This window comes from Neovison vison, chromosome 1 (genome assembly GCF_020171115.1).
Source record: "Neovison vison isolate M4711 chromosome 1, ASM_NN_V1, whole genome shotgun sequence".
Classification (NCBI taxonomy): Eukaryota; Metazoa; Chordata; class Mammalia; order Carnivora; family Mustelidae; genus Neogale; species Neogale vison.
Window position 1 is genome coordinate 143,016,108 of NC_058091.1, and position 27,770 is coordinate 143,043,877.

Genomic DNA, 27,770 nt, shown 5'->3' on the forward strand with positions numbered 1-27,770 from the left:
TTTCAGTGCCATTCACATTTTCCCCTTAGGCTAGAGGAGAGTTAACATTCTATTTTTAAATACTGAATATTAGCTATCTAGAGTAGCTTCAGATAGCAGAATTTAATAAAGGTCATTGCACTTAATTATGCTTATAGAACCACTTAAATTAAAGCACACTGACTTCATTGGTTGATTTAACTTCTTTTCAAGTGTTTTATGAAACAGAAAAAGAAGATGGACTTTACCAATATTTACTTAATCACAAGGACTATTACTTGTTCACATTTTAATTATAAAACATTTCCAAAATATATAAAATTAACACAATTAGTTAGAAGCTAACAGTTAAAAAATTACTAGTAGTATCAGATTTTAACATTTTATCATATTCAATTCAGACCTTTTTAAAAACTAAAGATAATATTGAAGTCTCCTGTGTGTATCTTTCCATGATTCCATCCATAGTTTAATTCCCACCATTTCTTCTTTCTTCTTTTCCTATCTTCTTCTGGATTAAGTATTATAATTCCATTTTATCTCTACTAATCCCATGTAAACTATACCTCTGTTTGACTGACTGATTGTGGGTTGCTCAAGGGTTCGTATATACACACTTGACTTACCACAGTCAGCCTTTAAATAATATGACACTCTTTAATTATCGTATGAGAGCCTTATAATTATATACTTCCGTTACCTCCTTCCTTCTCTTTTATGTGTTGTCTTTTTTTTTTTTGGCAAATAGACCCCACAATATATTGGTGTTATTTTTGCTTTAAGCAGTCAAATATATTTTGAACTGATAAAAAGTGAGAAAAACAGCTTTTCTATATACCCACAAGTTTACCAATTTCTGCTACTGTCCTTTCCTTTGTGTATTTTCTGGTGCTCTTCTTTCCATCTGGAATCATTTCTTTTCTGCTTAAAGATCTTTTCTTCTTACTCTTTAGACTAATGGTCTGCTGGTAATGAATTCCCTCAGCTTTGTCTTTAGTCTTTATTATGCCCTCATATTAATAGCTATTTTTTAATTTTCATTGAATACAAAATCCTAGGGTAGTTTTTCAGTGTTTTGTGGATGTCTCCCTGTTACATTCTGGATTGCACGGTTTCTGACAAAAACTTGTCTGTGCTATGTTTGAGCCTCTGTGCAGTGTCTTCCTCACTCCCTTCACCCCCCAATTTTCTCTTTATTACTCTTTTTCTTTTTTTTTTAAAGCAATTTGTTTATAATGCACTTTGGTATGCTTCTCTTTATGTCTATTTTACTGAGATTGATTGAGTTTCTTGAATTTGTGGTTTATACTTCTCACCAAATTTGGAAATAAATGAGCCATTATTCCAGGGAATCTAATTATGTGTGTGTTATTTGGTTTGGTATTGTTCTGTGTTCATTCTTACTCTCGATTCTTTCTCCCTTTGCTTCATTTTGGATAGTTTGTGTCGCCCGGTTTTCAACTTCATCCCTAGAAGTTTCAGTAGAGTCTTTTTCTAATATCTTCTATTTCTTTTCTCATCATGTTCACATTTTCTCAGGATATGGACCACATTTACAAGAACTGTTTTAGTGTCCTTGTCTGCTAATTTCATCACATCTGTAATTTATGACTTTGTTCCTATTGATTGGTGTTTCGCCTGATTATAAATGTAGTCAGTGTTTTCTTTCCTGTCTGCATGCCTGATAATTTTTGTTTGGATGCTGGGCATTTTAAATTTCATGTTGTGGAACATTAGATTTTGTTGTTTTCCATTAAAGAGTTTTGGACTTTTTTCTTTCACAGAATTCAGTTATTTAAAATTACTTTAATTGGGTTGGGGGGGGGCTTTCTTTTAAGGTCTATTAGTATAGGTCCAGAGCAGGTTCTAATAGAACACAAATTTTTCTCAACCTGAAGGCAAAATAGCCTTCTAAGGACTCTATCCATTCAGTCACATATTCTAAGATCTTTTCGTTGACTTCTGGGAACACAAATCATTCCTGGTCCTGCATGACTCCTAAGACTTGCATGGCCCACTGCTTTGCTCTGATTCTTTCGCCAGCCTTGGGATTTAGTTTCCTCTCATGCAAGTCCAGATATTACTCAGCCCAGAACTTGAGGGGAGCCCTCATCTGATCTTTGGAGCTCCATCCCTGTGCAACTCTTTCATCTATAATATTTAACCCTGTGTAGTCTAGCTTTCTGAGTTTCAGTCTCTTCTCAACTCAGCAAGATCGTTGGGCTCTGTTTGCTTTCCCCTTTCCTGCACTGTGGCCTAGAAAATGCCTCTAGGAAGTAAGATGGATAATTATAGGATTCTCCTTGTCTGCTTCTTTCAAAAATCACAGTCCCTTACTGCCCGTTATTACTTGTCTGCTGATTGTTATTTCATATACGTTACCACTTTTTCTAGTGTGAGTCTGATTTCAGGCATTTTGGTCAATTACAACAAATTCTCCCTCCCAAAAAAGAGCAAAAGAAGGTAATTTTTTTAAGACGACTGGACATTGACCTTAACTATTCCTCCTTTTCCTGCTGTTTCTTCCTATCTACCAAATACAGTGATTTGAGAATTCTCAAATGGCACCGAATATTCATGAGCTTACACATGAAAATATCTTAAAACACAGAGTTATTGAGAACTTTCACTAGCAAGTAGAATATACATGTTGCATATTCATTGCCCATGACAGTAAATAGGTGATCAACAAGATCCTTAGCTCTGCTTGGTGAGCTTGAACCTCATTCCCCCACTGGCTCCCATCTTATAATTCTTTCTCACTGCAAATTCCTCTCTGCCAGCATATCACCCCAACCACACACTGACCTCGTTGTGGTTGCTTGGGAACCATAAACATGCTGATGCTGGATCTTAGGTTCCCTCTGCCGCGAGTGCCCCTTCTTCAGCTAATTGCACATGGCGCATGGCCTTGGTTCATGCAGGGTTCGCGTTATCCTGAGTCTTCCTCAACCACTCCTTGTCAAAAGTAATGTCCTGACCCACCATGTTTTCACTCATTCTTTATCCTGCTTTTAGACATCTTCTAGCACTTACTCATACTTGACAGTATATTATTCATCTTTTAGTTTATTATATCCCTCACGTGAATAAATTTCACTCAAGATCTAACACAAGTGTCTGGTACATTAAAATACTCAACAGATACTTGCTAGATGAAGAATGAGCGTTGAATGAGTGAATGGATGGATGTTGTGTTATTTGTATTAGAACACCTACACTGTCCGCCTGATGCACCTCCAAACTGAATAGAAGAATGTGATAGAAAGTAGAAAGCTGTATCTGCCATTTAAGCCCTTGAAATGATTAATGTATAAGTTTTATATTCAAGGTCGAATTTCCGTAAAGATAACTGCAATATTTTTAGTCCCACTTGACCATAGATTTGGTGTAGTTCACTTTGCGGAAAGACATTGGGACCATAAAACATTAGTCATAAAGATATTCTGTCCTTTTAAAATTTAAGTTCTATTTGTCCTTCATTCTGTAGTTGGGTTCATTGGCCCAGATAGTGCAAAATGCTTTGCTTCTTTAGTTTCTTTTATGCTCTAAACTATTCTGTAACTCTTGAATGTCGTCTTGGAATCTAGAGGAATTTTTAAATACCTCTATGATCACCTGATACTAGTTTTTTTCTGAGCACAGGATATTGTGTTGTAGACTTCTTGTGCTTTTCTCCCTCTTCTGACTTCCTTTTCTATCTGTAATGTTTGGACTTCTGGGAGTTGAAGCGGTTGTGATTTTTTTAAAGACCATAGAACATCTCTCTGCATATCCTACTAAAATACCAGAGGGCCCATTCATAGACAGTCCTGTCTGGGTCCTCTCTGGGGGCATTAGAAAAGCCCATATATGGCATAAAACACACTGTGGGATTAGGAGGATAAACTTAATCTCCCTCACTGAGGCTTACTGCTTGTTCTGGAGCCTGGGGAGTCAGATGCCTTTTTTTCAGAAAGTGTGTCATCCTTTTGTGTTGTTTAGTTTGCTTTTAGCTTTCCATTATTTCCAGATTCTTGTAGAAGTATGAAAATAAACAGTATTCTCTCTGATTATGACCTTTTGAAAGAAATAAATTAAATGGGTTGCTTTTGTTTAGCAACAACATGATCAATTTATGTCAACAACTTCTTTTCTGTGTTGCGTTGTAATCACAGAGGTCAGGGTGCTCTGCAAATACTCTGTCAACTCTTGCTATTAACGCAATAAAAAAAGATAATTTTAAAGTTTAATTGTCTTGCGGATAATTGATCTATCTGAACTTACCTATAAGTGGAAAATCTTACTTTTAGGTAAAAAAAAAGAAAATTATATTCACCTGCTGTGCTATCCAGCTGTCCTTATAGGATAGTAGGAAATTTTAAGTAAGGCTGCTGATCTTATGGAGAACTTAAGAGACCGTATAACACACTTTGCTGCATTCAAGCTGCATTTCCATATTGTCAAAAGAAAATTTGTGGGGCGCCTGGGTGGCTCAGTGGGTTAAGCCGCTGCCTTCAGCTCAGGGCATGATCTCGGGGTCCTGGGATCGAGTCCCGCATCGGGCTCCCTGCTTGGCGGGGAGCCTGCTTCCTCCTCTCTCTTTCTCTCTGCCTGCCTCTCTGCCTACTTGTGATCTCTGTCTGTCAAATAAATGAATAAAATATTTAAAAAAAAAAAAAGAAAATTTGTTATTTCCTTACTGCCTAATACAGAACGTAGTATACTCCTGTGCACACACTCTATGTACATGTACACATGTACATCCATATGTATATGGAACCAGAATTTGTTGAGTGCTTCCTGTGTGTTATGCAGTGTAGTCTTAGGCATCCATTTGTTTGTAAGGTTTTGGCACCTCTGTCTGGAGATGCTTCCATCCTAACGAACCACTAATTATAATGCATTGTGATACAAAATTTTATATAAGATGCTTGGGAGCACAGAACAGGAGCATCAAAATTAGTCTGGGTGGTCAAGAAAATCTCCCTTAAGGTTGTATTCATTATGCAGAGAGTGGAAGACACTTTAGAGCGAACAGCATATGCGAATGCACGGAGGCTGAGCAGCAGGACTTGCACAAAGAAGTACAAGGAATTCAGTTCACCTACAGTGGGAGTGATGTCCAGTGTTAGGTTTGCGGAGAACAGTGATTGTGTTGTGATTATGAGACAGTGTTCTTGATCTCAGAAGGTACATGCTGACATATTGAGATTTAAAGTGCTACAACGTCCACAACTAACTCTCAGGGAAAAGCAAACAAACAAACCCAAGTATGTGTGTTAGTTGTTTGGTGTACTACTGTTGAGATTTTTCTATAAATGTAACATTCTTCAAAATAAAAAGTTAGCAAAAACACCTTCATGCCTATGATAACTTTTGTTAGTTTGCAATAGTATAAGCAATATAGTTGAAGAATGAGGTAATTAATTGATGGTATGTCATTGTTCTATCCAGGATAGCCAAGGTTTGTCCTGTTATGATGCTATCTTTAATAATATTGTCATTTCAGAACAGGCTGCAAACTATAGCAGAACAGGATAGGAAAATACAGCTTTTGGGGCGCCTGGGTGGCTCAGTTTAACATCTGACTTACGCTCAGGTCATGATCATGGAGTCCTGAGGTTGATCCCTACATTGGGCTTCCTGCTCAGTGGGGAGTCTGCTTCTCCCTCTCCCTCTCCTTCTGCTCCTCCTCCCTCTTGTGCTCTCTTTCTCTCAAATAAATAGATAAGATCTTTAAAAAAAATATATTGTCATTTCAGGGGTGTTTGTTTGTTTGTTTGTTTTACAAAACCCTTGAGCATCCAATAATAGGATTAGAAGGATCAAAGAAGTTATATTGTCTAATTCACTATTAAGTGAATAGATTGATTAGGTGGAGGACTGGCTATATATATTATTACTTAAAAACATCACCACTGAAGAAATTTCCATGACCCTTCAAATGCTTAATCAGAGACTTATAGTTATTTGTGAATTTTTTTTTTTTAAAGAAAAAGACAAACCATAAAAATCTAATTAATGTGCCCTTGTCATCCTTAAAACAGGATCTGGAATTAAGAGGAGAGAATTGAATGCGTATTAAACAAATACAATATACTCTGTTTCTAATTCATATTCCTTATTGGCCTTTGAGGAAGATGGAAATTGAGCACTGGAATGGGATGGTGGAAAAAGAGAAGGAAGGGAAGGGCAAAGGCAGGCACGAAGGAGACAGAAGGAGAAGAGGGTGGCAAGCGTGTTCGGAAGAAGAAAAACTTAGCAGATTTTGAGGTGAACTTTTTTAAAAAATTTTTTGTCGTGGATAAAGATTTTCTGGCTATCTGCTGTCATTCCCTTTTGATCCCATTAATCACTGTTTACAGTTTTCCTGTTTTTGTAATCCTTACTTTTAGAGACTCTACTCCTAGTGGAACAAATGAATCACCTTTGTGTGGTAGAAATTTTCCAAACGATAAAGCCAGAGCCACTGGAGGAAAAAATCAGTTCTCTGATTAGATGAAATCAGTCTTTGCCCATATTTTCATCTACGACATCGAAGCCCCTACATAGGGCCAGTTACAGTGAGTCCTAAGCTTTTGAAATTGAGTTTTGGCAAAGTTTGATTTTCAAAAAGGATTTTCTTTGTTGTGAGACTCTTTTATTGAGGATATTATCTTTTTTTTTTTTTTTTTTTTTTTTGGTTAACCTTTTATGTCTTCTCCTTTTTCTGTCCTCTGTCATCTCAGATTACTCTGGAGCAAAGATCAGAATCCAGCTGTGGGGGTGGTTCTCCATTCGGGCAAAATACCGTGCATTTCAACTGTAGGCTGGTCCATAATTACTTGGGCAAAATGATAATGGATTCTAATAATTGAACTTTTAGAGGACTTTCCCTGGTAAGACACATTTCATTCCTTCCTAGTATTTGATCATCTTTTCACCAGAATTAACAGCAACAAACGGAAGATAGATGATCTGATGAGCCTGATGTTCATTAGAAAAGGCAAAATGAACAATTTCAGGAAAACAAAAATCAGATGGATGAACGGTTTTAGGAAAAAGTAAAATCTCTCCTCAGATGCTTGTAAAAAGCTAATTTCTGTCCCACTTTTCCACTGCCTACTTTCCTTTTTTTGCACGTGTTTATTTTTACAGGCCTGGGAGTTTCTACTGGGCATTCATTCCTCTTATCTCAGTTCTTCCTGCTTGCATCTTTTTTTTTTTTTTTTTCGTGTGTTTGTTTTCCTGACACGTATAAATCCCAGTCCACGTTGGAGTGCAGACTGGGCCTATCTCATTGTGGCTGACATCATCCTCCCCCCTTGAGTCAGCCCAGCTAGCGTCTCATTCTTGTGTCTGGGGCTGTGTTCTCCAGTCCCCGCCCCGCCCCCGCCACCCCCCCCCGCCACCCCCCTGCCCCCACCACTGATAGGGATGTATGTGAAGTTCCCAGGGTGTCTGTTAATGTCCCCTTGCCAGCTCCTGGATAATAGCCAGTGTGAGCTCACAGAAGCTTAATGATGAATCCATATCTGTCATGAGTTGGAATTGATGCAGGGCACATAGTAGGGAAGGGCTTAATAAATGTTTGATAGACCAATAAAGAAACGAATGTGCAAAGGAATATAGCTCATAACCCAAGTCCTCAAGGAATGAAGCTGTTTAGGCAAGCCCTTCTGTCCATAAGTATAGCCAATTAAGTGTGCGGCTAGAAGCATGCATGTGTCCCAGCCTCCATTAGTGATCACAGTCTGCAGCCTGCACTTTCCCTGGTGAATTCAGACGCAAGCGGACCTGACAGGAACCGCTTGCACAGTGAGTAATCACCAGACTTCCCAGAGAAAAAGATGGCAGGGAGGGGATTCTGCATTTAGCTTCACGGTTAGTGTGAGATGACTTTCTATATCCTCACGATTGGAAGGATCAGAACTCATTGGAATTCTTGAGATAGAACCTTGCAAAATCCGACTTTCTCACGTTGATTAAGAGCAGAATCAACTTTGACACGTTTTGGGAGGGAATTGGCAAGGCCCGCTTTGCCAAAAGTCCTGGGATTTCACATTTTGCACATGTGCTCTCATTTCACTGTGTTTTAACCCAGGTTGCTGTTATATAGAGCATTTTAGCAGCCTTGATCTTGGAGACATCAAGACCATTATTCCTGTTGTTGCTCTGATTTAGTGTTACAGCTGCTTCCTCTTTATGTGATTTAATTTGAAGTTTCAGCCCACCAGGGGGCTATTGGTCCCCACCTATGCGGCTTTAAGAGCTGGCTGCTGTTTTCTGCATGGATGTTATTTCCATTCCTATTCATAGTGATTTTTTCCCCCTTCTATATTCATCCAGCAACAGCAAGGCACTGTTCCAGGAACTCGCTCTCTCTACATAAGGTGCAACATGGAACCATTTGGATGGAAAAATTATAAATTAAAATTATTCTGTTCATTTTAAAATATTCATATTGTGTTGCTCAAGTGCCAGTAACTGGAAAATCCAGGGATAATGTCCTGTTTTTATAACCTCTTTCAGAGTGTTTTAAAATCCGTATATGCTGTTACTTAGCCATCTCTTTTCCTGGAGTGGATTTTGTGATAAGATTAAAAACAAAACGGGGGGGGGGCATTGTAGGAGTCCACTGTCTGATGTAATATTCAAATAAAGATAATACCACTGATTGCAACCCTTCTTCTTAAAATAGAAAAATATTTACTCCGTGTGCTGGGAATATTTATAAAACTGTCTGACTACAAAGGTAACCTATGAGCATGGCAGACTATTCCTTTTGAAGAGAGAAGTTTTTATTAAATGATTAAAACTAAGCAAACATTTATTGATTTCTGGAACTACATATTTAATTGAAATAGAGAAAACCTGTGTATTCACTGGACTACCGATCTGCAGATTCTGAAAACATCTCCAACTTTTTCAATAGGGCTGTTTTCTTGTTTGTTTTTGTTTTTGTTTCTGTTTTGATGCCTCCAGTTCTCTATGCTAAGTTATTGATTCTTTAATTGCAGGAAACTAAAATTTTGTTTCTATCCTTGTATTTTCTGTGTTGTACGGGTGTGTTTGAGGATGTGCATGTCTCAGAAAGATAGACCCTAGGGAAAAGTGAAACATGTTTTTATGTGGTTTGGCTGGTTTGGGGTCAAGTAAATATATCTCTTATTCTAGAGAAAAGAGTACTTATTGGAGATCTCAGCTTCGTCTGTATTTTTCCACCTCTGTGGAAGGCATTAAAGAGAGTAAAAGTCTTTATTTTCCTCTTCTCTTTTCTGTAGGTTTTTAGGTTCACAGTCACACAAAAGCCATGTGTTTTGTTTGTTGTCTCCCTTGGCTGGGAATATTTAAATGTATTTTTAAAATTCTTCTCTTCCATCAACTGAGGACAATTTAAAATTATAATTTGAAGACTCTTTCTAGAAATGTACACTTTTGGGTCAGGCTGTCGTCTTTGTGGGCCTGGTGTGTGTGCCAAGGTTCTTCTGAAGCAACAAATCACTTTAGCATGAACACATTTCACAGGGTTGTTTCATTGTTGGTCTTAGCTTTGTGTGAATCATTTGGCCTTTTAAAATAGGCTAATCCTTTAATCGAATATGCTTTCAGAAAGGTTCTGGAAACCTGGGTGGCTCTTGCTAACTCTCTTTTACTCGTTTTAAATAATACTAGGTTATCCAGACATGTTTCTTTTTGATTTTTAAAAGGATGTTATTGCAGGCCATAATATTTAAAGTCAGGATTCTCCGTAATAACAGTAACAACAAAACACACACGCATTCTCCTAAAGTCTGATTGATGGGAAGCAGGATGCAGCCTGCCAGTAAACAGGTTTTTCAGCACAAATACTTAGTTGATACAGCAACCGACTTCTTTGAACACTGCAATATAGAGCACTCTATTCTTAATTGAATAAAGAAAACAAATTAGAATAGTGGCTGCAGGAGAAATGGGTACCTCATAATTAATAATTTGTGAGTTAAACCTTAACTACACTTGACATTTTTCTTTGGGCTGGCGACAGACTGATTAGTGAGTTAACTCCTGGTAGCACCTCTTCTGTGTGGCGACTGTTTCAGTTCCAAGGCTCACGGTGCTCCATAAAATAGGTCTTCATTGTGATGGGATTGTCGCTTTCGTCCTGATCAAAGTGCTTCGGAGGAAGCGCGGCTGAACTGATTGGCTGTGAATGTTAATCACTCCATAGGACGCACTGATAATTTACAGCATTGTGGTAACTCTCTGGTGTTCGTAAAATGAACTTAATAACCCAGTGCCACCACGGGATAAGCTGCTTTTTCTCTGCAGTTGAATACCCCGCCTGCCCGCATAATGGTGTTGAGTAATATTGCATTAAAAAGAGCGAGCAGCTGTATCATGAAGGAAACAGCTCTGCAGCGGATTTGTTCATTATCTCCTTTGATTCACAGAGGGCGTTTGTGAGATATGGTTGACCAGTGAAGACACGGGGGCTTACGGCAGAGACATTGGCACCAATCTCCCCGCACTGCTGTGGAAACTGGTTGAAGTGATCCCTGAGGGAGCGATGCTGAGGCTTGGCATGACAAACCCACCCTATATTTTAGAGCATCTGGAGGTAAGGCAAAGCGCCCCATTTCCCTGCTGACACAGACACGCTCCAGCCCAAGACAGGGTGGCAGCCTCAGCAGCATCGTACGGTTACATTGAAAACCTCTTGCACAGGATCATTATTATTTTATTTTATTTTATTGTGGTCCCGCGTTCCTAGGAGCAAGTGGAGAATTTCAGACCCTCCTCTGTGTCAGTCTGGTTTTTGCGTGCTCTCGTTTCTGCACATCTGGTTTTTGCGTGCTCTCCATTGATTAACGTTGCTTGGGTTTTCCAGCGCTCGCCCTCTCGTCACAGTTCTTTGTTTCTTCTTCGCAGCCCCTCAGACTCCCGTGGCATAAGTGTGCCTCGGTTCCTCCGCTCGGTTCCCCGATCTAGTCTAGTTCAGGCGTGCTACGGCATTGCATTCATTTTGCATCCGGCCGTGAACACGTTATCGGAACCGCTGTTCGCCCTGGCGGTAAGGGTGCGGGGTTGTAAGTGTGCGGGTGTTTTAAACCTCCTCCCTTTGTCTGGGGATGGTTAGGGATGAGGTGGGATCCCAGAGAGACACGGCTTGGTGTTCCTCTCCTTGATTCTCTCGTGGTCACTGTGAACACGAAGGGGTCATGGTGACGGGAGATGCCTGGTCTCATTTGTATCCCTTCCCTGGGTCAGGTGCTTACCCTCAAGGAGCTTACCATGAAGCTTGAAAAATGGACACGTGTACAAGTACCTGGTATCGGATGACACATGCCACAGTAAATATGAACAAGAAACAGGGACATTTAAGTGAAAAAGTACATGCCAGGATCCATGACAGCTATTTGAACAATAAAATAATTACATTGGACCCACAGTTCTGGATAAGAAATTTGATAACTACTATTGGAAAATCACGTGCAAAGTATAGAAACAAGTTTCTTATACTTTTTTTATTTTTAGATTTTTTTAAAAAATTTATTTGACAGAGAGAGATCACAGGCAGACAGAGAGGCAGGCAGAGAGAGGAGGAAGCAGGCCTCCTGCTGAACAGAGAGCCTGATGCGGGACTCGATCCCAGGACCCTGAGATCATGACCTGAGCTGAAGGCAGAGGCTTAACCCACTGAACCACCCAGGCAGCCTGTCACTCATTCTTTTATCCTCTGTGTTCTTTACAGTTGTTTTGTGCAGGAAAAAAACATTCCCGAATCTAAAAGCAAGCATAGCTGCTAAAATTTAATGCCCAGATCCCAGTGAACAATCAACAATGGTAAGATTGTTTCTGTTGACTTGACTGGAAGCCTGTACTTGTTGAAGTTGTGCTGAAAAGCCTCCCTTACATCTGCAGGGTCTTTTAGAAATTCTGAAATCAGATTTGGTAGCAATCTGATTGCTAATTACAAATACACAGCAAAGAAATCCAGCAGTTTCAGTTTTGTTATTCACATATCCCCCAGCCAGATCTTTTTGGTAAAGGGATATGATAGGTTAACTTTAGTGCTTTGGACAGTGGGGGACCGTTAAGATTTGCTATTGAAAAACAAGTTGCAAATGTATCAGTTTATACATAAGCCTGTGACCCAACACTTGAAAAAAGCAAGTGACTTCCCTGTAAAAATCAAATATGGTTAAGTCCTGCTCCATTTGAAGTAAATATGCTAGATGTCTGGTTTGAAACAGATCTCAGCGAGAACCAAGGGAACCATAGTACTAGAATCAGCAAGGTTCAAGTAGGGAGTAGACATACAGGGGAAAAGCATACATAGGTTCCGAGATGACTGAATAAAGTACATCTTGGAATGAATTCAGCACTTCTGTTAATTGCAAGGTTACAGAAGCAAATGCCGCATTTGTAGCAGATCCTCTGCCCCAAATCTGAAGTAGTGCCAGAGCTGTTGACCTCCACATGCATGCTCCAGGAGAACTTCTGAAATCAGCAGAAGTTGCTAGACCTAGCTTTACACCTCACCTGGAAAAACAGCAGCTGTTTAGTTCATACGTCGTGGTTGGGGTGACAGCAAGTTCTGATTGTCATGACGTTACCCTTTGAAACCTCTCGCTGTCAGGTATCTGTAATGTCGGCCTTCCCTCCGCCTCTGTCATCTTGACAAGGCAGGGACCTCGTCATTTCCATCTCCGGGTGTACCCAACCGAGTGGTGGTTCAGTAAATGAGTGAATCAGGAATGAGTCAAGGAAGGGCCTTCTTCAAAAAATAAATTAGAGAGCCCACTCTATAGCCTCAAACTTTCAAGTCTTAACATTTGGGTCAGAAGAGGCTACAGAAAATGACAAAGTAAGTGAATGTCAAGGATGAGAGTGTGTCCCGAAGAAAAGCCACTCACTCCTCTGTCCTTGGTATGCTGGGAGTCACCCACCCTGTCGCACCACACCAAGGGAGAAAGCAATCTAAGGAAAAACAGAGGAAATGAAACACATGAGCCGAAGTGTGCAAGAGGAAAAATACCCATGCCTACCTGAAAGTACAAGCTTGAAAAAGCTTCCTTTGACATCTGGACAAGACCTTCGCACCTTGGCCTTGGCAGTTCTTCTCATTCTCCCTGAGCAGGAGAGCCCAGAGTGCGCCATGTTCCCCAGACACACCACTCATTGTGTAACAGGAAAGGGAACTGAGCTGTGGAGCCTTCCTTGGCTCCCCCATGTGAAACAGGACGTCAGGGAAGGGGGGGAGCCCAGACGCGCTGAGCCTCAGCCCGTGCCCACCAATACATTGTGCTTCCTCGTTTTCCTCTCACTAAGCTGAGGGCACGCTACTGAAATTACCTGACTTATCTAAAGAGTGCTGGAGAGAGTTCACCAATAAGAAAAAAAAAAAGAGAAAACAGGAGAAAAATCAAAACAAAAATAACACCAGTGAATGACAGATGGTGATGTCTTTTAAACTGTGGGAATAGAAAGAGCCCACTCTTGAAACAACTCCTCATGCTTTAAAACCCTCACAGTGAGGATTCCTTGAGAATTGTATTGGTGGGAACATGCCTTCTCAGGTTTCTGAAGATGCTTCAGGCTGCAGACTTTAATTATAGAGGATTTCACTGGGCTCTTTTCCTTCTCCATTGTTCTGTTTACTCCACATTCACCAGACTTTGCGATCTTCCTTAAAATGTTTTACCAGCTTGCTTGCTTATTTTTGTATATATGTATTTAATTGAACAGCTTAAAGGGGAAATAATTCTTCTTCTTCTTCTTCTTCTTCTAGAGAGAGAGAGAGAGAGGAAGAGAGCAGCGGGGAGCACAGAGGGTGAGAAGGAATCTTAAGCAGGCCCCACGCCCAGCATGGAGCCCAACATGGGGCCCAGTCTCACAATCCCAAGATCATGACCTGAGCTGAAGTCAAGAGTCAGACACTTAACCCATTGTGCCATCCACATACCCCACAAAGGCGAAATCATTTAAAGGAAAATATCAGAGTTTCTGTGATTATTTAAAAGTACAATGTGAAAAAATAGATCTATGGATAATAGGAACAGAATAGTTGATAAAAAAAAATAGATCTGTTGATAATCGGAACAGAAGATGCATATTATAGTTAACATAGGATGTACTTTTAAGGTATTATCATGAGTCTAGGGCCGCCTGCTTGGCTCAGTCAGTAGAGGATGTGACTCTTGAACTCAGGGTCACGAGTTCAAGTCCCATGTTGAGCATGGAACCTACTTAAAAAAAAGTCTAGCATTATGTGTGGCACCTTATATAGTAGACATTAAATAAATGTGTAGTGAATGAAAGGGAGAGAGGAAAATTCTTAATCCTTAACAGGCAAGTAGTTAAGTGTTGTTTGGAACATCTGTAAACCCTAATTTTAACATATTCCTGCCTTAATAAAATAACTTGAGATGCATTTTAAATGATGAGATAGTTGACAAAGAGATAATCTCAAACATCATACTTACGTATATGTATCTTTGAAAAGCATCCTCGAATTGCAGAAACCTAAGTATAACCTTATGCAGTACTTACTAAATATGGATATGAGGTCAAAACAATAGATAAAGCAATGGATTGAAACCTATTAGCTCATCTTAAAGACCTTGCAGACCTGTCCGTTACCCATAGGAAGAGGATACACTCTTTAGCTTGGCATACGGGGGTCTCAGGATGCCTTCTTCCAATGCATCCCTGTGTTCCCACGTCCTTGGTACCCTGTGATGTCTCCTGTATGCTGTGGCTTTTTCATCCTCCTGAAGTTTCTACTTTAACTTCTGCTCTTTCCGTTCCCACCACGCAATGACTGTTGGTAGTAATGACGGAATCAGATGTACTGCCGTTTGCTGCTCCGTTCGTTGATGCATAGATGGCCCCCACATGGCAGATGAGAGAGGTTTTTGTGCCGTGTTAGCTCTCCTGTTGACATTATGGAGGTGATAACCGGGCATATTCCTCTTGAGTGAACTCTGACCTTACAGAGGGTGGAGTGACTGGTGAACTTGTGCATTCTTGAACCATGTTGCTTCGTGTTGCTCTCCTGGTTGTAGGTAGCCCACAGCTAAGGATGAGTTCAGGCAACATGGTACCCGTGAACCCCACAAGGTGTCTAGAGGCCCGTGGCAGGGGCACACTGGCTACCTGTCCTCGGGCTCCAGATCTCTGGTACCTTTTTTCAAGACTGCCTGATAACAACATCAGTACAGTTTGTCGACTGCTCATTATTTCCAAGAAACCACACTGATTGCTTTCCACACATTAACTCTTTTCCTTCTTAAAATAAGCTACCTATAGAGATGTTATTCTCCTGATTTCACTGATGTAGAAGCTACATCTTAGAACACTTTAATTATTGGTCAGATTACATAACTGGCTAGCAGCTGGACTCTTCTTTTTTTAAAGATTTTATTTATTTATTTGACAGACAGAGATCACAAGTAGGCAGAGACAGGCAGAGGGTCGGGGTGGGGGAGCAGGCTCTCCGCTGAGCAGAGAGCCCAATGCGGGGCTCGATTCCAGGACCCTGAGATCACGACCTGAGCCGAAGGCAGAGGATTAACCCACTGCGCCACTCAGGCATCCTGGACTATTTCTTATCCTATCTGATTGTACAGCGTTTTCTGCTTCCTCCATCTTTCACAGAGCCCTCTCTACCACTGCCCAGATTCCCACCATGCTCTGTCGGCCTCCATCTGGCATCCCCGTGTGGGCACTCATCACCCTGCTCTAGCATCCCTCACTCACATGTAAACCCAACAGAACTGTCACCACCTTTAGGGAGAGGCCATTTTGGTCACCTCTTTGCACTTCGGTGCCTGTGACGACAGGTCTGATGAATGTGGTTGGAACGATGCATAGCTCTTCTGACTGCCTGTCTCCTGAACGTTGCAGTATCTTCAGATCTGTGCTGGGCATCTGGTTTTGGAAGACCTTGTGGATGGTTGTCACGTGTGTTTCTCACTCAGGAGTCACACTTCTTTGAGGAGATATGAGATGGTGAGGGAAGATCCATTTAAGGGATCCATTTTATTTATTTGTTCTGCTAGCATTCATAATGATAGATAGTATCTTTAAAACTACCTGGAGCAAATGAGCTCACTGTTTGATTACTTAATTTATAGATCATCTAGGCTCTTAGCTTCTTTCTTCTCCTTCCCGCTCCTTAGCTCTCACTGTTTTCTTTTTTTTCCCATTTTGTTTTCTTTCTTTCTTTCTTTCTTTCTTTTTTTTTTAAATAATCTCCCATCAGAGAAGTCAGCAGTGGATGGTCAAGAAGGAGAAATTAAAATCAGGCAATTTGTCTTGTTTTTCATTTTATGGGTTGGCTGGTAAGGAAAAGTTATTAAAGCTGTTGACTGGGCAGGGATAAGGGAAGGATCTATGGATTTTATTTATCTAAGCTGTTCAGGTTCTCCCTGTGTTATGAATAATCTGAAATAAACTGTTATCTCCCTTAAGATTCCTACATATCTTAAAATTGTATCTGAATTTTAGTACATCACTTGCAGCCTGGTCCAGAGAGGGCAAGTTGATTAATCTGGATCATAAATAAATACTTGTTATTGAGGACCTAACTACATTCAGAGTTATGAGCAAATCAGATTACTTACTTTTCAATTTATATTACTCTGGGAAATATCACTAAAATTACTATCCACATTGCTATTATATCATATTTTATTTAGCTTCAGTTAAAACATATAGTTTTTTACAAGATTTACATTTAGTATATTTATGTTATGTTATGTAAGATGGATCCTAAATAGTGATGTTTAAAGTGTTGTATCTGTTTTTGGTTGAGAAGTCTTGTAATGACTAACAGTTTTCCACTTCCCTTGGTTTTTATATATTTGCTTCCGCTTAAATGATCGTACATTCTAACCTAATTGGGTATGTATCAAAATTAATTTATCTGGTAAAAGACAATAAATATGCCACATGGTAATTTATGAGCACTAATGATATGTTTGGCTTTGCAGACTTCTAAAAACTTCCTCATGGTTTCAGAAAAATAGCAATTTCAGTACTTGCTGTACCTCTGTTGTGTCAAAGCAATACAGAATTTCTAAACTGAAGTCAATAATTCACATGGGGGCCCTTAAAATTATTTTTCCTTATGGCTTATACTTTTCAGAGTAACAGAAAAACATGCAAACAGACTTTGTGCTGTTGTATATAAAATATTTCCCCTTTTTGATAAATGGAAGGACAGGCCAGGTGATTTATTTTAAGCAAGAAGGTGGAGAGGAGAAATCTATTTCTGCCATCCAGATAGAGCTTTGGGACATCAGCGTATGATTCGATCTGACTGTCGGCTCCCATTTTCCGGCCAATTATAATCCTCAGCACTTCATTCTTAACCTGGCATTTGTGAATTTCAGGAGGTCCCTGACATGTCTGAAACTGGAAGCCAAAGTTTGTGCCTTTCTGAAAATCGAGGGGAGGGGAGACTCCCTCAAATACTGAAAGGCTTTTCTGGGAGCCTAATGCTGAGTGCTGGGAGGGAAGGGCAGGGAAGGATGGGGGGCAGGCCCTAGCGCTGTTTGCCACATGATTCGATAACGTGTGATGACAGATGAAATTAAAACGCTCCTGCGCGCAAGCATGATTGCAGGCTCCTTTCTCACGGGCCTGGGCTGAGCAGCAGCACAGCTTCAGTGGGGCCCTCTCAGACCCTTCCATCTCTGCCCTGTCATTGCTGTGACCCTCACTTGATTCCTCGTCACCTCCCAGCCTCTGAGCTCTAGCCCTGCACAAGAAGCCTAAGCTTTTCTCAAGCCCGACAGCCCCTCTGAAAAACTTCCATAGCGTGTTGCTTCTTACTCTAGTTTCAGTTTGCAGTATTCCTTCTGGGTGGTGAAGCCTCGTGCTTCTTTGCAGATCTAAGGACCTAGAATAGAAATGAACTCAGAAACATACAGACAGGATCTCCGCAAGTGACTCTTTGTGTCTGCCCTCACACCCAATAGACTCAACAGGTTTCATCAGGAATTTTATGGTCCCCATGTTTTCTGGGGAAAATGAACCATTTTGTGGATGAATGTTCCTCATGTTGAAAATACTAGTTACATCTGTCTTCCTGGGAAGTGCAATGGAAGATGCATTGGTTTAACAATTCTATTTGTATGGGCATATTCAATGTATAGAGATGTATAGACACCTACCCAGTGGGCTTCTCTGCTAGCTCAGTTCCCATTTCTGAACTACCAGATAGCACAGGTGGGCGTCTAGACCCTGTGTGGGAATATAAATGATCAGATCATCTTTGGTTATGATGAAGATGCTTTAATCCACTTTGTAGTAAAAGCTTTCTGTATTTCTCAATCTCTAATATCATTTTTCCCCTTGCATTGGCCTAAAATTTTGAGTTTTGCTCATGAAATCCAGTAACATGTGGATATTTATTCTTTGGGGAATTTTTCCTGGGAGGACATTTCCCGAGAGGGAAAGTACATAGGGATAAAACATGTGTCAAGATGATAAGTGAAAAGGCCCCAGCAAACGCTTCTATAAAGAAAGTGACACCATGGTCAAATATACATACCCATGTCTCTCTCTATAGAGATCTTTTAACAAAGCAAAAGACTTCTGTGTATATATATATATATGAACATACATATTAGAAGTTATGTATATATTACATATTAGAAGTTATGTAATATAATATATATTATTTATTAAATATATATAATATGTAATATAGTATACATTAGATATATTGAGAATTACATACATGAAATACTTTCTAGAATACTTCAGGAATATTCTAGAATACTTGAAAAGACTGCAAATTTACATATTTTAGTCGTGGCATACAAATGTTCCTGTTTCATCTTTTAGTATTTCTGTGTATATTTCCATTTATAAAGGAGGGTATTAGATATGTATGTGGTTTAATTTGCATCTTAAAAGGCATTTCACATTGCCATTCCCCTGAATCCTTAATATCACAGGAGTAGCTGAGAAGGCTTCCATGTCACCTGTCAAAATTAGTATAGTTCAAACACCACAATACACCATCTGTGGGCTTTATCTTCCTCATTAATTTAGGAAGTCACTTATGCTCAAACCATTGAGAAAGGCTGCCTTTGACTTTCCTTCATAAGCACAGAGAGCTGCCAACACACAAGGCAATCAACGGTCATTCCTTTACATTTTTCTTTTGATTCTAGGATCATTTCTCTATTGATTTCTTTGCTCTGATAGCTTATGAAAGGCTACCTTAGGCACTTGCTAATTCAGCACTTAGTAAAATGAAATCCTCATATTTTATATCAGGTGGGTAATGGAATTTTCAGATGATTCATGGTGTAGAACAGAAAGGTTGGTAATGAAGTTAATGGTTCATAGAATGCTATAGTGACAGTCTGCATATTTTCCAGAAAGTACAATTTCTTCGTTTGCTTCTATTCGTGTCTAATCTACTAAATTGTTTCTTCTAGGTCCAGAATGTGTCTGTTCTTTTCCCCACATCTTCCTTTGCGTACCACAATAATAATCGGCATGAAAATGTTAAAGTTTCAAAATTGAACTCTGAAATTCTGTAATGCCATTTAACAGTAAATAACGATTGTGCCCTAGATTGGAAACGTAAAGGTTTTAAAATTATTATTATTGTTAAGAACTCCTTTATTTGCATGTCATATAGCAAAACTGTCAAAAAGATTAAATGGGCATGAGTGGTCCCTGTGCAATCAATCATTTTCAGTATCAGAGTTGCTGTATATGGTCCAGAGAAAATCAAACTGTAATGCTGAAAGTAATTTTTAATTAATTTTTCATTAATTTAGGGGGGAAGTACTTCTGGTTTTGCTTTTTTTTTTTAATAGCATATATTTTTGTGTGTTTTTAAAAATCACTGAAAACTTTGCCACATGTAAAGCAGTATATGATTACAGAGAAATTCTGTGGATAAGTCTCTCTCTAATATATGGCAACAAAGAAAGAACTTCCTAATTACATGTTAAAATGTATCTTTAAAAAAGCAAGCTTTTATCAGCTCTTCTTACCCCGTGTCATATGGAATATCAGCCTCCATTCTGATCAGTTGAAACTTCAGACATTAGTCTTCTGATTAACATGTAACTGTATTTTCAACCTTCATTTTTTTCCTGCCTCAACAAAGCCTTTTTTTTGTTGTTGTTCCTCTATTCTTCTGTTACTGCCCATGTGTCAGTTTCCTAAGGTTGATGTAACCAAGTACCGCAGACTAGGCTGCTTAAAATGACACAGATTTATTCTCGCCCAGGTTGGGAGGCCAAAGGTCTAAAGTCAGAGCGTTGGTAGGCTCAGTTCCTTTCTGGAAGCTCTGAACTGAGAATCTATCCGATTTCTCTGTCCTAGCTTCTGGTGGCTGCTGGCAGACTTGGGCATTCCCTGGCTGGTAGACACGTCACCACAATTTCTGTGTCAGTCTTCACATGGCGTTCTCTCTGTCTTTGTGTCCAGATTTCCTTTTCTTTAGGGATACCAGTCATTGAGTTAGGGCCCACCTTAATTAAGTTTGACCTCATTTAAACTGGGTGATATCCATGAGGACCCTGTTTCAAATGATCGTATTCATAGGTACTGGGGATGATGTCTCCAATATATCTTTTTTGAGACACAGTGCAACCCACAACAACCTTGTTTTGAGGTAAACAGACATTTTCTAGGATGCCATTTTAATTCCGTTGTTTTATCTATGTTAATATCCGTGTGTGTGTGTGTGTGTGTGTGTGTGTGTGTGTAGTTAGTTATTTTCTTCCTGGATGCCTTAGAGATTACAGTTAATACCTTAATTTGTAGCAGTCTACTTTGAATTAATACCAATTTTATACTAGTATACAAAAACTTTTATGTATACCTTAGTTCCTTCTCTCCATTCTGTGCTGTTGTTGTCATACCAATTACATTTTTGTACAATGTATGCCCATCAACACCTTTCTTACATTTTTTTCTTTAGTGAGAGAGAGTGTGAGCAGCGGGGGTAGGGCAGGAGGCAGAGGCAAGTGGGAGAGAGACTCTAAAGCAGGTTCCATGCTTAGCGCAGAGCCTGTTATGGGGCTCCATCTCATGACCCTGAGCTCACAACCTGAGCCGAAATCAAGAGTCAGATGCTTAACCAACTGACCCACCCACGTGCCCCCCTCATCAACACATTTCTAATTAGTGCTTTATGCCATTGTCTTCTAAATTACAAAAGTTAAAAAACAAGTGTTACAAACAGAAACCACATTTATACTGTCTTTTCTGTTTATCATTACCGGTGCTCTCTATTTTTTTCATGCAGATTGTAGTTACTGTTCTAGGGTCCTTTCATTTCAGCCGGAAGAACTTCATTTAGTATTTTTAACATAGGTCTGCTAGCCATGTAGTCTCTCAGTTTTTGTTTATCTGGGAATGTCTTAATTTTTTTCTTCTTTTTCTGGAGGATCCCATCTCTAGATTTAGAATTCTGGACTAACAGTTTTTTTCTTTCAGCCCCTTTTATGTCATGCCCCTGCCTTCTGGCCTCTGTGATTGCTGATGAGAAGTCAGCTGTTATTCCGATTGGGCATCCCTGGTGGGTTGTGAGTTTCTCCGGTCTTGCTGCTATCAGGATTCTCTCTTTGTCCTTCAGCAGGTTGATTGTGAAACACCTGGGGTAGATCTCTTGGAGTTGATCCCACCAGAGCTCCTAGAGTGTATAACGTTTTTCTTCAAAAGTTGTGAGGCTTTTTTGCCATTATTTCTTCAGATATTCTTTCTGCCTTTTTTTCCCTGCCTCCTCCTGGAATTCATATTTGTGTGTTGGTATGCTTGATGGTACCCCGCAGATTTCTGAGGCACTCTTCATTTTTATTTATTCTTTTCTCTTTCTGTTCTTGAGTCAAAGTAGTCTCAATTGACCTGTCTTCAGGTTTGCTGACTTCTTCTTCTGTCTTCTCAGATCTCCCACTGAGCCTCTTTAGTGAATTTTTTTTATTTCCGTTGTTATACTTTTCTTACCAGAATTTCTATCTGGCTCTTTTTTACAATTTCTTTCTCAGTATTGATACTCTTTATTTGGTAAGACATTATTCTCATGCTTTCTTTTGGTTCTTTAAACATATATATTTTTCTTCTTTGAAACATATTTAAAATGATGATTTAAAGTTGTCTGATAAGTACAATCTGGGCTTTTGCCAGGACAGTTTCTATTGGCTGCTTTTTTTCCTTGTGTGTTTTGCATGTTTTATATTTTATTTTTTGTTAAAAACCAGATATTTAAACAGACATGTAAGTATAGTGTGGAAGCTCTGGAAATCAAATAGTCCTCTCTTGCCTGCACTATGTTGTTGTTATTGTTATTATTGTTGTTTGTTTAGTGACTTTTTAAAATTTAATTCAGTAAAGTCTGTATTTTTGTTATGTGTAGATAGTGAAGTCTGTACCCCATTAGTTTAGTGGTCAGCTGATGGGTAGAGATTTTCTTAAGTGCCTCAACCTTAAATCTCTCCCTCTTCACAGAGGAGCATACTGGAGCATGTCCTAAATGCTCAGTCAGGATGCTTACAGCTATGTCTTTAGCTTTATTTCCTCTTTGTGCAAAACTTCAGGTTGAGCCAGAGGTGAGAGCTGAGGGCCTTCTTGGGTTTTTAGCGAGCCCAGGTACAACCTCGAGAGAGAGAGAGAGAGAGAGAGACAGACAGACACACACACACACACACACACACTCTCTCTCTCTCTCTCTCTCTCTCCTCTGTGTGCTTGTAGCCCGCTAGAGTCCTTACAATATGTCAGGGTTTTTCAAAGCCCCCTCTGGACATCACATTCCCTAGTTTTTCCTGTTAAGCTTTTTGGTTTGTTTATCATTTGCCCTAACTTATTCACAGCCCAAGGCAGCCCTGATGTTGAACAATTGCAGCTGATTATTTTTGACAAATGCCCCTGGGAAAAAGGCTGTTTTCACTATGTGAGTGCCAGGTCAGGTTAAATAAGCAAGCTGAGTGAGTAGAGTCTTCATAGAACCACTAGACAGATCAGATAATGACAGTTTTCTTGGAATAGGGCTTTGAAGGAGCTCTGACCCTCTTTTGTCCCTTCCAGTGGCTGCCCAGCTGCTGGTTTTCACCATGATTAGAGGCTGTTGGTTTTCAAGGCTACCGCAGAACTGGGGAGTGCGAGGAGAGGAACGGGCAAGTTTAAAATGCCTCATAGCTCTTTATTCCTACCAGGATTCCTCCATTTTCCTTGCAAAAGACTACCCAGATTGCTACCAGCCTTTAGTTAATATCCAGAATTCTGAAAAAATTGATATTGACCATTTTGTCACTATCTTCATTGCCTCTCTGGAGGAGAGGGTTTTCAGAGGTCCTCGCTCTGCCGTTCCTTCGGATGTCAGTAAATATTATCTATGCCTTGAAACGGGCTGCCTATATATCTGTCAGGCCATTAGTGTGTTGGGTTAGTCCATTTTTTGCTTAATTTTTGTGTTCCATGTCAAAGGTGCCATCAATCACTTAGGGTGCCATCTGCCCTCCTAACGCTTTTGAGGAGGAGCTCATGTCGTTAGAAGGTTATTGACAGCAAAAGATCACTATTAATTGAGTCTCTCAGTGGCCTGTAACAAACATTACCCTCACAGAAAACACAGAGATAAAATGTAGACCTCATTAGATACTCAGAGCTCTGGGCAACACATGGGTGGTAATGTGGCATACATAGACTGAATCTTGACTATGACCGTTGGTTGCTTCCCGCTCTCTATTTTTAATTGATTCTCTTATTAAAAACTCTATCAAATAGTATTTTTAAATTTCTATTCTAATAGATAATTCAACTTCTACAATCACTATCTTTTATGTTGCTGAAGTTTCTGTTTGTCTTGATTCCCAAAAATGCTTTGTTTTCTTGATAATGATGTGCCCTTCACAAGGCTATGTTCCATCATCTGTGTAGCCTTCCAGAAAACTTTGCATATCAATTGATTAGGCATTTGTTAATCAGAAAGATGTTTGCTGTTGATGTTGATTTACTAAACTAAAAAGATACCCAGTTGGCACCTAGCAGCTATATACTTTAGGATTTGCAATAAACCACTGGAAAATACTGATAATTTGGAGATATTTAATACCAGGGATTAATGAGTCATTTTGAAATGTGCAGTACATTGTTTCGCCATCATGAAAATAAAGACCTTAAAGTGCCTCGGTTTTATTACCAGCATTTTTGTTAAAACATCTATATGATGTTTTTATTTATTCTTCTTCCATCTTGAATGGGTCATAATTGTAGGGAAGTGTTCACACAAGTAGAAAACCTGAGTCTAAATCAGTTTTGTCATTAATCTGTTCGTTTAGTTGAATCGTGATCACTTCATTCACATCTAAGTCTTTCTGAAAAGGGAACACCATTTTGAAGGGATTTTACTGAATGAGACATTAAAAATTTTCCATTTGATTTCTCATTCTGAGCCTTCTGAATTCTTTTCAAACTCATTTTACTTGGGTTAAAACTTTTAAAAAGTAGCATTTTTTTTAAAAAAAATGTGCCACTTCATTATCTGGTATTTGGTTTGAACTAATCATCTTAACACTTGCTTTCAAGGTTATATCCTATTTATAGAAACCTTTGTCCGTGAGGCCTAAATCACATGGACTCCATGAGTACAAAGAGTTTCTGTAGCGAATGTGAGGAATTACTTCCTTGACTTGCATCCACCATCGAAAAAGAAGCATTCTCTCGGATAGCACGGCCCTCCACACTTTCACATGCTTTTCATATTGTAAATAATGCAATATAAAAGTGAACATTGCAGAAAACCGTATCACAGCGATCTCTGTGTTTTTCAAGAGATGATTTGTCTGCAGATGGACTCTGTTCGTTCCCCGCCTATGGCCCTGGAGAGGAGTTGGGGGTCATTTTGGTGGCCGGCTCCACGAGCCCTCGGACACCCCCTCTAGCATCAATTCCCAGTCACACCTGGCTTGGGGCGCTGTCCACACTCTGAGTGAGCCTTCGTGAGTTTCCCAAGGCACCAGCTTCTCTTTTGTTTACTCTGTTTTACTGATGGAAGCCTGTAAGTTTCTTTGTATGTGTCTCCTTCTCAAAGTCCTTACTATTTCTGGAAAGAAGTTGTCAAAAGAAAACAAGATAAACATGAACCTGCTTCTGTCCCTCTTGCTCTTCCCGCCAGCCTACCCCACCTTCACCTCTGTCCATTTCCTCAGTGGCAGGTACATTTCCTGCTTGGAACATGTGTTATCCATGTTAATACTGGGACCTCAGTGTGGGGTAGCTCATGAGCCTCTGTTCTCTTGTCTTGAGCAAGGATCTTGGATTTGAGAACTCAGAGGGAGTCCATAAAAATAGAGCTGAGTGTTGCTGATGGGCGGGGTCAGGGCCATTCTTTGATACTGTCCTGGATGTGCTTGATTTGGGGCACTGGACAGATTTTCACATTTCTCCAGGTTTTAATGTTTTCAGATATCAATTGGGTCATAATAGCAATTTCCCTATACAAAGAATATTAAATAATGTGTCAACAGCGCTTCGTGGGATCCTATGTAGATCTAGTATTTTGTTTTAGCCTGGAACAGAGTAACACCTGTAGAACAACCAATGAATATGCATAGAATGCTTAGGATAGTACCTGACACATAGAAAGTGCTCAACAGCTATCAGCTGTTACTATTGTTCTCTTACAGGAATTTTGGAATTTTATCTGAAAACAGTGCATCAGATCTGAAAGTACAGAACTTGGTTTTTATTTTCCTGAACAAAGGTGTTTTTTGGATCAGGTATTTCTAACTCGGAAGTATTTTCTCATATCTGATGAGAGATGAAGACTGAATCTGAAGGCCTTCTAGGGAAGGAGAAAGCTGTCCAGGGAGGGAGTGAAGCAGGGCTCATGAAGGCAGTAGGAGGCTTTCTGAGGGGGGAGGAGGGCGGAGTGGCTCACAGGAACTAATCCCTGGAAGCCGAGACAGGCATATGCTAGTATTCTCCTGGGCCTCTGCTGTAGTGCCACCATCTCATTGTTTGCCCCACAGGATGTCCGTGGGAGACTCCATGTTGTTGTGTGTACAGGGAATTGGCCTTTCTTCCATGGTGTGTCTACACCATATTTTTTTCCCCAGTCACTCTCCTGTTGAACATTAGGATGATTTCTGGATTTCAGTTATTCAGAATAAAGCTTACATGAACATTACGTGTGTCCTTTGATGAACATATGTACTCATTTCTCCTGGGTATATAGCTAGGAGCTGAGTTGCTGGCTCACAGAGTCAGCGTATTTTGGCCTTAATGAAATTGCCAGCCAGGTACGAGACTTGCCACTGTTCGTTTAAATAGATTTTGAATGGCCAGTATTTGAATGATCCAGTATTTAGTCCCCCTACAAATGGGGAGGTGTTTGGGATTGGTTTTTGGGTTGGGGTTGGTTTTTCCCAGTGGGTGGTTGATGTAGTAATGCCTGTTCAAGAGAATGAAAACATTTGGAATGTAGTGGTTTTATTTATATTGAATATGTTTACATAATGGTAGACTCAGTAAGTCACATATACTATTAGAATACATTCTTGTGAACCTTGGTTAAATCTGTAATAAAAGTGTTTTATTATGAAACCTGTCATAAATTTTAATTGTAAGAGTTGCATTTAAGAAGGCACTCACAGTTCTGAAAATCTGAAGACCTTGGTTCTAATCTAACCCTTCTTCTAACCCAGTTTAACTTTGTGACCTTGGACAAGTCATATAGCCTCTTTAAATTTTTATCTGTCCCCAGAAGTTGTGGTGGGAGAGCAGTTTGATCTATATATCTTTTAGGTTTTTCCCAGTTTTCTCACCCTTTGACTTTTTAATAAGTCATCTAAAGTTATTTAATAAATTTTCCCTTATGTACATAATTAATGGATTAATAATTGAATAAATTAATCTGTACTCACTCAAGGAAGAGAAAATAGTTCCAGACTCAAAGACATGGAAGTGAGTCTAAAATTTTGGACTATTAAGACAGGGTAGGTTTTACTAAACCAGAAGTGTATGTTCTTAAAAGATGAAATACTAAAAACTTTACTGGCAACTGCTTTGGTTTTGTAATGTATCACAGATGTGGTTACTCAGCTACTACGTAATCAGAATCCTAAAGGACATTCCACATAAGATGTTGCAGAGGTTCAACTCTGGACTGGGTTTTGTAAAGTCAGCTTGAAACGAATTCAACCAGTCTGTGGCTCTTCAGATCCCCCACTGATTCAGAGTTCCACATGAGGCTAGTGTTTTTCTTAACAGTTATTAGTAGGTGCCAGAGTTTAGGAAAAAGGGCAATCAGCTGTTTCTGTTATGATTAAAGGTAGAATTTTCCTTTCACAGTCCTGCCATTTCAAAATTTGATTCCTTTATTATATCCAGATGGGACTAAAGGAGGCCTTATATTGTAGTTTTTCATTCTGCAGAATATTTATTATATTTATTAATACAGAATAGTTTGTGAAAAATAAAAGCAGGAAATAAAAGTGAAGTTAGACATACAGATAACTATAAAGTTGAGCTGCTTTTGAAACAATCAGGTTTTCATATTCTCTTTGGGCTACAAGTTAACAGTTTTATTACTGAGTGATGTAATAGGGTACTTTTTTTTTTTTAAGTGGACCGTGGGAATTGCTCCATCATGTCACACATTTTAAAGTTCAGTAAAAAATTAAAATGAATTTAATCATCATTTTATTACTGATTGTTGATTTAGAGACCTGAGTAGTAAAATGTGCAAAATAGTGAGTGTGGATTTTTTTTTTTCTTGAATGTGGAGTTTTCATTTGTTTAAAATATCTCTTACTTTGGACAGTAAAATTAAGATACGATTGGACACTAGCATAGCTTTTGAGCAG

General features: G+C 39.5%; 1 protein-coding gene across 3 annotated transcripts in view; it reads left to right on the top strand.

The window, feature by feature from the left end:
• Positions 1-27,770, top strand: part of CDKAL1 (CDK5 regulatory subunit associated protein 1 like 1) — a 633,148-nt gene that overhangs the window by 377,571 nt on the left and 227,807 nt on the right. For all 3 annotated transcript variants that reach the window (XM_044259756.1, XM_044259746.1, XM_044259765.1), the window contains one exon: positions 10,374-10,540. In XM_044259756.1, coding sequence (XP_044115691.1) covers positions 10,374-10,540 — 167 coding nt within the window. The remainder of the gene's footprint in view (positions 1-10,373; positions 10,541-27,770) is intronic.